The sequence below is a fragment of the Rhododendron vialii genome, chromosome 9a (assembly GCF_030253575.1).
Source record: "Rhododendron vialii isolate Sample 1 chromosome 9a, ASM3025357v1".
NCBI classification, from domain to species: Eukaryota; Viridiplantae; Streptophyta; class Magnoliopsida; order Ericales; family Ericaceae; genus Rhododendron; species Rhododendron vialii.
In genome coordinates, this window is record NC_080565.1 from 22,211,366 (window position 1) to 22,220,631 (window position 9,266).

General features: G+C 36.3%; 1 protein-coding gene across 3 annotated transcripts; it reads right to left on the bottom strand.

The window, feature by feature from the left end:
- Positions 1-1,157: 1,157 nt before the first annotated feature.
- Positions 1,158-8,863, bottom strand: LOC131301485 (protein indeterminate-domain 5, chloroplastic-like). Of its 3 annotated transcripts, none has more exons than XM_058327820.1 (4): positions 8,173-8,863; positions 7,097-7,493; positions 4,059-5,205; positions 1,158-1,397 (listed from the first exon to the last, which is right to left on the bottom strand). In XM_058327820.1, the coding sequence occupies exons 1-3, from the start codon at positions 8,342-8,344 to the stop codon at positions 4,095-4,097; spliced, it is 1,680 nt and encodes a 559-aa protein (XP_058183803.1). In that variant the 5' UTR covers positions 8,345-8,863; the 3' UTR covers positions 1,158-1,397; positions 4,059-4,094. The 3 variants fall into 3 exon arrangements, with proteins under 3 accessions (XP_058183803.1, XP_058183801.1, XP_058183800.1); XM_058327818.1 differs by having other exon boundaries at positions 1,158-1,432; positions 4,047-5,205; XM_058327817.1 differs by having other exon boundaries at positions 1,158-1,402; positions 4,047-5,205; positions 8,173-8,862.
- Positions 8,864-9,266: the final 403 nt, after the last annotated feature.

Here is a 9,266-nt window from a genome sequence, read left to right on the forward strand (position 1 = left end):
ACTCAGCAACACTCGAACTAAAACCAAAATCGGAGGAAAGTCTGAAAACAATACCAGAGAAGAGAGGGGGGGAGAAAAGAGAGAGAGGAGGGGAAAGGGGAGGTGAAGCTTCGGGGGGAGGGGAGAGAGGAGGCGGCGGCCCTCTCCCCTGAAGAAACCAAATCTGGAAAGGGGGGTTTGCTCGGTGAAAAGTAGAGAGAGAGAGAGAGAGAGGGGGTTACAACCAAGAATACCCGTGGAAATGAAACTCACTTGCAAATCGGCCTGTTACAATTAATTACTCAGACGCTAGCTCTTGTTCTTTGTTTAGCTTTGAAAAGACGAAAAATAGCAGAAATATAATAGCTTTTGAAAAGAAGGGAAATGGACGTATGATATGTAACGGTTGTTTTTGGCTACATTAGAATTTTGACTTCCCGGTATAAATGTTACAATTAAGAATACCCGTGAGAATGAAACTCGCATGTGAATCGGCCAGTTAAAGTTACTCTGACACCCTTATTCGTTGTTTAGCTTTTGAAAAGACGAAAAATAGGCCTTTCAAAAAAAAGAAAAGAAGAAAAATAGTAGAAATATAATGCTTGATATTCGTGAATCGTATTGTCACATTTGACACCATTGCAGGTCCCATTATCATGATTAACAACCACATTTCAATTTCAAACCTTTTAAACATAGTAAATCAACCATTTTAAAGAGGGAAGCGCTATAATACACACCCCTTATTTGGGTGTGTATCATATGCATCCTCATTGAAACACACAAAAATGTTATGATTTCCAAAATGTTATGAATCTATTGCTAAAAAGTTACGAATCAAATTGATGAAAAGTTATGAATTTTTAGCATAAAAGTTACGATACGAAATAAAATGTTATGAATGATCGGTTATACAAATAATTTTTTATGAAATGGCAGGCATATGGTATATACCTTAAAGAGGTGTGTATTGAAAACTTTTCCTTTAAAAAAAATGTCATTAGGAAAATCTGCCTAGCTAGATCATTTTTAAAATACGCGTTTTCTAATCCTTTCAACTTCTGGAAAATGTGATGAGAAGAAATAGCATCTCCTAGCTAGGGTTCCCTTGTCATATGTAAAAAATGGAGTAATTTCCATTTTAAAACCTAGCAAGTACTAAGTAACAAACAAAGGTATATGTGAATCTAAGGAACAACATTGAAAATTCCTGTCTTGTTCTATTTTCTCAACAATTTAGAGAAAATTAACAACACTACTCCAAAAAACGAAACATAAAAGCAGATTGTCTACTAGAGTTTTTCGAGTTCATTACAAGAAAATCTAGCTGCCTCTCGTTGGCGATTCCACAGTCGATACACACTTGTAAGAGATCGAAGATGGCTCAATTGGAAATGGTCTCCTAATTCATGTTCCGACTTTCCTGCAGGACAGTTAACATGAAGTTTTTGTACTGAAATATGTAAAATATAACACAAAATCAGGCAAAATCTATCAATATTGAGCATACAAAGAGGGGGAACATGCAATTTATTACAGTACTCTAGAGATATATAGGGGCATCTATGTGATCATGAAAATGGATTTTTCCTTTGAAAGTGCTTGCGGGGGGGGGGGGGGGGGGGGGGGGGGGGTGGGGTTAAAGACAAGAAGAGACTCATCTAAAGGCCAAGCAATATTAACAAAATCTAGACTGGACTCTCCTAAATGAGAACAATATTAACAAATTTAATTATAAATCAAGTCTTGACTCATCTAAATGAGAAACAGAATTGGTAGAATCAATATCGTTATGGTATCGATAATAACCTCAGGGCAATGACCATCCATAACTACACCGATACAACAATACCACGAAAATTACTCCTTCAATTTCTTTTTAAGTGACCCCTACAAAAAGAAGTGTAATTTTTGAATAGAAAATAAATTAAGTACTTCCATGCATAATTTTTAAAATATTTTTTCACTAATTTTAAGAATTAATTGAGATCTTTAATTTAGTGCAAAGAAATTGATAACAGTATGCATGAAAAGTCCTTTATTTTCTACTCCAAAAATTTAGTCTTTCCGTAAGGGACACTTAAAAATGGATGGATGGAGTAGGAACTATGATTATAAGGATAGTGAAAACGATAATATATAGGATACTTATAATAACAGCATGCAGTAATAAGTAGTAACAACAACAGTAACACTCCCAATGATGCACCAAAGTATAAGCAAGGATATGCATGTACAATATTTATTTATTTTTAACAACAAAAAAGAATGTATTTTCTTTATATGGTGTTCTCCAGTGAGGACGGGATTATATGGTTTGGATGATATGGTGATGCCGCTCTTCCACTTGTGGCTTCATCCAATTTTCATTCGATGTTTTTTTCTTTTCAAGGTTTTTCTTGTAGCTTGAGTTTTAGCCTCCTCGATGTACCCTTTGTCAAGTTTCTAATAAAATTTTGTTGTTCATCAAAAAAAAAAAAAGAAGGTATTTTTCTATAGATGTCAGAATTGACTGAATTTTTTTTTATTGGACTGAAAAAACCAAGTTCAACAAGAAAACTTTATAATTCGATGGATGAAAAGTAGGTATCATACTTTGAAAAAAGTAAATATAACTCCTTTTTGAAGCGCAATTATGTGATAAATACTCCAGTTAACATAAATCAGGATAGAAGAAAAAACTTATTATCATATAATTTATCAATCACTCTTGAGTCTAAATATTGCAGCTGCTCATTTGTGAACTCCTTTTTTTTTTTTTTTTAACACCTGATTAACCCTAAGAATATTGCAGCTGTGTCATGCCCACAAAAACAATCGACCAAGGCATCCCAAGTCCTAAACTCCACAACCCGTGACTTGATAAAATAATTGACCAAAAAGAAATGACAGAGAGAGAGAAGACAAAAAGGAATCATGGAAAAATAGAAAAATTGTTCACGTGTTTGGATTATTGATTGCGGTATTCTTATAGCACATTACACATCTTTCTGACATCTACTATATCTTTTTCTTTTTCTTTTTCTTTTTGGTACGTCGGAAATTCTCTGACATCTATCTTTAATTATATAGGACTCACAGCATTTCTTAAATGTATAACTATACTCATTTGTTCGCCATTCTATATGTCAATTAATAAAACTATCTTTTTGTGTACATTTTTCTATCCCTAAGGTTATCATTATAAGTTCATACCCAAAGAAACAAAAAGAATGGAATATTTTTATATGCTTACATTTAAGGTGAAATCAACTACCAAGGTGATAAACTTACAAAGTAGTGATTTTTGATAGCTCAAGTGTCCCAGCCCGGGTGAGTAAGGATAGTGAGGCCCCGTTTTTTTAAGGAAAATAAGTATTTATTTTTTGAATTAAAAGTAATGTATTATGAGATAATGACATATCTCGTAAAACGAGAAATAGGTACTTAAAAATTATTCAATCTGTCCTTTTTTAAGTGTCTTGTATTCTATTTTGGATTGTCCCTCAATAGATGTTTTTTGTAAAGTTAGTGGATAAAAGTTGATGCATTTTCTATTTTATCCCTAAAAGTAAATTTTCTTTTGAAAAGTTTATGAATAAAAATGTAATGATGATATCTTCATACAAGATTAAATATGGAAAGTAATATTTTAGAGGTACAATCATGTTGACTCCTAAAATTATGTGAAAATCAAACTAAAACACTTAAAAGGGACGAGGAAATAATAACCTCACCAAAAAGGGACCTACGTTAATAAAAACTATTGCTGCTTAAAAATGTACTCTTTTTTTTTATCAACAAGCTTAAAAATGTACTACTTCATATGATTTTAACCTGAAACCAATGTCCTCTAGCACCGAACAATTTCTCGTAGTCATGACAGCATTGGAGACAAAAAAGACTGACAGTCACAGAAAAGAAAGATACCCTTCCGGAACCCAATGAAAAACGTTGGAGTAAAAGTTACGAACTACCAAAACACAAATGCCAACGAAATCCCCTGTAAGTAACTTTTAACGACAAAATACTATACAAGTAATAAAATCATGCATCCAAACATGTCATTAATAACTATACCTACGTACCTGTACTTGCACACACCTTTTTTCCCCTCAAATCTCCTTTCTTTCATTTCACTGAAAGTTTCCCTCTCCAAAAGCTTGGCTTTTCGGCGGCGCAGCCTTTCTCTCTGAATCCAATGAGCTCATATCAAACCCACCACCACCACCTCCGCCACCCCCACTACTACTCATGCTTCTCACTATCTCTCCTACCCCAAGAAAATCCCTAGTCAAGCTATCAGAGAATTTAGGCTGTGTTTGGGCTTGCTCCATACTTGTTCTATTTGCATTATACCCACCGTAACTACTCTCCTGTTCACTACCACCAAATGCGTTATTCACCCCTCCAAATATGTTCGAGCCCCCACCACCAGCAAGTGAGTTCATCAGATCATGGAGATTGTTTTCGTTGTTCTCGCCGAAGACGCCCCCGAAGTTTGATGAGATGTTTGGAGGAGGCCTGTGATCGGACTTGTTCCCGCTAGAGGAAGCGCTTCCGAAATTTTTCAGAAGAGAAGCACTTGAATTGCTCGTCGTTGACCCCATTTGAGCGGCCTTTTGGAGAAGTGCGGTTGCAGACATATGAGAGGGGAAGTTGTTATTTTGGACCGCCGAGCTATAGAGAGAAGGGATGTTCGAAGTGATTTGGTTTCCCATTGGGTTTCCGGAGAAAAGACTTGACCCTTCATTTCCACTCCCACCACTAGAATTTCCATTGTTGAATTGATTTGGAAATAGGAAGCCCGAAGAAACTGGTAGATTCGGATTGTTTTGAAGATCAGAAAGCTGCATTAGCCCATGAAACGGCTTGTTTGAGATTAGTCCATGTTGGTTCTGACCGTCTGCTTGGTCGTGAAAATCTTGGTTTGGCTCGGTCATGAAGAAAGCAGAAGAGGGGAGGGGATTTGTGGGAGGTCGGAATGTGGAACCAAGATTTTGTGGGATGAGATTATCGAACTGTGATGGTCCGGGTCTGGCACCGCCTAGGCGTAATATATCGGTGGAGGGGTGGTTAGGGTCTTGGAGTGAGGAAATTTGGTGCCCTAATGGAGATAAGCCTAAGCTCATGTTGTTGGTAGTTCCATATAAATGGCTTCCAATGGCACTCAAGGAGGGTGGATGCCTGGCACTCTCTTGAGCTAGGGCGTCACAGAAAGCTCGGTGAGTAATGAAACTGTCACGCCTGAAAAAAAAATGAAAAAAAAAAGATTAAAAATGGAAATTATAATTTTTTAATTGAGTTAGGTATAAAACATTGACAACATAATTTGCGGTAAGTTCAAGAATTGCTAGGGGGAATATGATTCTAGAGCAGGTCAATGGTACATTTCATGGCTTCTGATGTACAAGCAATTAAAGCACTGGGTACCACCACCAATACCATATCAGATAAAGTACAATCACTCTAACGTCAAAATGATATCAACAGGATCCGTATTGTTGCCCTTGACCTATTATTATGATTGGTCCCAAATGCCTGTGGTCCAATTCTAAGAAAGGGGTTTCAGTGGATGAGAAAAATTGAGGACCTTAGCAATCCAATTGAAATAAAATAAATTATTCATAATTTAGCCACCCATTTTGAAGAATCTCAAGGGTTATATTTAGGGTTTAAGGCTCGATAGCTAGAAGAGAGATTCAAAGAAAGGTAATTTACGTGACAATACAATGACGAAAAATTTCATAGAAAAATGTTGGATTTTATTGGAGAATGAAAAAAGAAAATGGAAGGATGAAAGGAATATGCAGATTTTCCGAGGGGACTACAATTTCTGAACAAGGCAAAAAACATAATTAAGTTGATGAAAAAAAAATTTCTTCTGATCTTTTTGAAATGATTGGTCAATATAATTCGAAACCTGCCAATTTAGGGACTGGGAGTTAAATAAATGCAACAAAAGAGGTTTTACCATTATGATGAAAAGGGATCAATCAATATCCGAATTCAATTCCTAGGCCGTTCATGATTCAACTTTTTTTTTTTTTTGATCCGCGTTCATGATTCAACTCAATTACTACAAATTACAAAGAACTGCCTTTTTTTCTTCAGTGCCTAAATTATTGAGACCAAGGAATAGAAAGCATTCATCCAGTACTAATTCTCTCAAAACCCCCATATGAATACTTTCTCAATAGGGCAAGAACGCAGCAGCAGCAGCTTCATTCATTAATTACTGAACACATTCAAATTATTGAGAGAGAGAGAGAGAGAGAGAGAGAGAGAGAGAGAGAGAGAGAGAGAGATTATCATGGAAAAGGATACCTGCAAAAGAAGGGACCTGAACACAAGTAGCCAGCCCACAAGAGAACAAACCTGGTATACCCATTGCCCATGGGGGTGTGCATACAGCAACACGTGAATAGGTGAAAAAGAAAAAAAAAAAAAAAAGAAAAAAAAAAAGGGGACGATTCTGTAGCTCTGTACGTACGACCCCCCCATGATGGCAGTTTCCTCTCCAGAGATTATTCACGTGGGGAACCATTTTTTCTTTCCTGGCCTATTTTTACCATCCCATGTAGTGCCAGAAAAAAATTCCAAACGCAACAACAAAAACCACTAGAGTTCAAAAATTTTCAAAATGGAATCACAAGGCGATGGAAGAGAGAGAGAGAGAGAGAGAGAGAGATGCCGATTCACAAGAAAAACTGTCAGTGAAAGGAAAAAACCATCAGAACTTTTTCTTGGTTGGGGAATCTAAGTCCTAAAAACAAAGGAGCCAAGCCACAGCCTTTTGTTTTTTCCCTCTTTTATCAAGCATATAACCACCTAATTAATATATCTTCGACAAAAATTCGATACACCTTGAACTTTCACTTAGAAGAATACTAGAGAATGTGGTATTTTATGAAAATTTTAGATAATATAGTGTAATCAGAGTCATTCTGAAAAAAAAAAATTATCTTTTGGGTTTTTTTGAGCACCTTTTTTGGGAATGTTACGTACCACTACAACATCTTCCTTGAAATCAAGAATATTGAAAAAATAAACTCAGTCCGAAAAACGAGAACTTATCTTTGGAATTGGGCATCAAAATCACTGGAGAAAGATTTAAGAATATACTGTTGTTAGTTACCTCGAGAAAAGAGTACCACAGTCACATCTATACTCCCTAGTACCACAAGTCTTGGTGTGAGCTTTCCAATCAGATTGAACAGCATACTTCTTTGAACACTTCTCACACTTGTACTTCTTCTCACCATGTTTTCTGGAGTAATGCTTCTTGATTCCGGTGAGATCACCGAGGGCGCGGGAGGGGTCGTGGTGGACGCAAGTAGGCTCGGGACACAGATAGACCTTCCTCTTCACCTCTTTTGTAGTCTTTTGCTTTAGCTTCCAAGGCAAATTGTGTCCTCTTCTGTGGAGCTGGAGGTTTTGCTCCCTTTGGAACCCTTTGTTGCATACCTCACAAATGAACCTGTTTGTTGCCATTAGGGTTTTGGGAGATAGTGCGATTATCTCTGCGTCTGGATCTGTTAGGCAGAAAAAATTAAAAAGAAAAAAAAAGGACAAAGAAGAAAATATTAGAAAAATCTCATGATAATTAGTTAGAACACTTCCAAATTGACAGAAAAAGACTTTTTATAAAATTCCAATTTCAGTTTGAATTCCTCTTTGTACTTTCACAATTAGGGTTTTCTAATCAGAATAAAAACAAACACATAGAGCTCTATAATTTGTATCTTGCATAGGGTATATATGGTCGACCTTTTAAATCTCAAGACAAGATAACTAGCTGGGATATTCCAAATTGATTTTAAAAAGGAATCTGAAAAAAAAAAAAACCCATGTCAATTCCTCTTAGAAACTTTTTGAAAACTACCCATTTCAGTTTGAATTACTCTTTCAACTTTCTCAAATAGGGTTTTCTCATGAGACAAAAACAAACATATATAGCTATTAGCTATACAGTTTGTATATCGAATATGGTATGGTATGGTAGACATTTAAATCTCAAGATAGTTAGCTAAAATTCAAAAATTGGTCTGAAAGGGGGATTTAGTAAATACCCCTATTAATTCCTTGTTCAAACTTTCAAAATTAGGGTTTCCTCATAAGATCAAAAACCAACACAAAAAAACACACACTCAAGGGATAAACATAAACTTTTTTTTTTTTTTTTTGTTTCTGATAAAATTGGTTGATACTTGCTTGGAGTTCCGGGTTGATTTCTTCTCTTCTTCTGGGGAGGAGCTGATGAAGAAGGCGGTGGTGGCGGTGCTGACGAGGAATGCTGTTGTTGTTGTTGTCTCATCATCTGAATCTGATCTTCTTCTCTCACTCCAAAGAAAGCCGCCGCCGATGAAGAAGAAGATGCTGCCATCTTTCAAAACGACACCGTTTCTCTGACCTTTCCTTCTTGTTTCTTCGCAAAAGAACAATCTCAAAGTAATCCAGATATCAGCAATCCCACATGCAATTCTCAAGCTTTCTCTCTCTTTCTCTTCCGAAACCTTATCTGAAGCTGAAAAAAGGGGGATTTGAGTTGAGTTGGCTGGGGGTATTTATGAGTTGATGAGTGAGGAAATCTGAAAAGTTGAATATCTGAAAAAGAAGCTGAAATCAAGGCAAGAAAGAAAGAGAAGAGAGAGAGAGAGCGCTAGAGAGAGAAATGAAAAGGGAATAGAGACCCCCCATTGATATTTGATGCTTTTTTCCCTCTACTGCTTACATATACATCTCCTTGTATTAATTAAAATGAAATTTTAATTTTATTTAAAGAAAATGAGATGCTAGCTAGCTGCAGTGTTTCCTCAATGATTCGGTGTCATGCAGGCACACACACACATATATTTTCATCTGTCTTTTGTTTTTCTTTTCATTTATTTCCCTTTTTATCTTTTCTGATTTTTCCCAATCAATCGTTTTCTACATTAAATGAAATGCAAATTACAGAAATTTAGAGATAGAGAGAGAGGAGAGAGAAGGAGGGGGGGGGAGGGTGATGGTGTTGCTGTTCATCATGCTGCCTCCAACGCACCCTAATGTGTCCATATGCGGCGATGGATTGGGTCCACCGACCTGAGTAGAACCCACCCCCCTCCCCTCTCTCTATCTCTCTCTCTAACCCCACTCGCCAAAGGAGTTTGGCGAGCACGAGAAAGCTAACAATTAAGTATTTATCTTTTATGTGGTTATATGTTTGAATTTTTCAGACATAAAATATTTTAAATCTTGTTACCATTGAAAAGTTTGTCTGGTCATTAATTTCAGAATCTCAAAATTAATTAAAGTGTGTATAAGCT

What these genes read in the sequence shown, in the direction of transcription:
- LOC131301485 (XM_058327820.1), bottom strand. Translation starts at nt 8,344, where the DNA reads ATGGCAGCATCTTCTTCTTCATCGGCGGCGGCTTTCTTTGGAGTGAGA. An exon ending in AAATCAACCCGGAACTCCAA is followed by an intron (nt 7,494 to 8,172) that starts GCAAGTATCAAC and finishes TCTGCCTAACAG; the next exon opens with ATCCAGACGCAGAGATAATC. An exon ending in TGTGGTACTCTTTTCTCGAG is followed by an intron (nt 5,206 to 7,096) that starts GTAACTAACAAC and finishes TTTTTTTTTCAG; the next exon opens with GCGTGACAGTTTCATTACTC.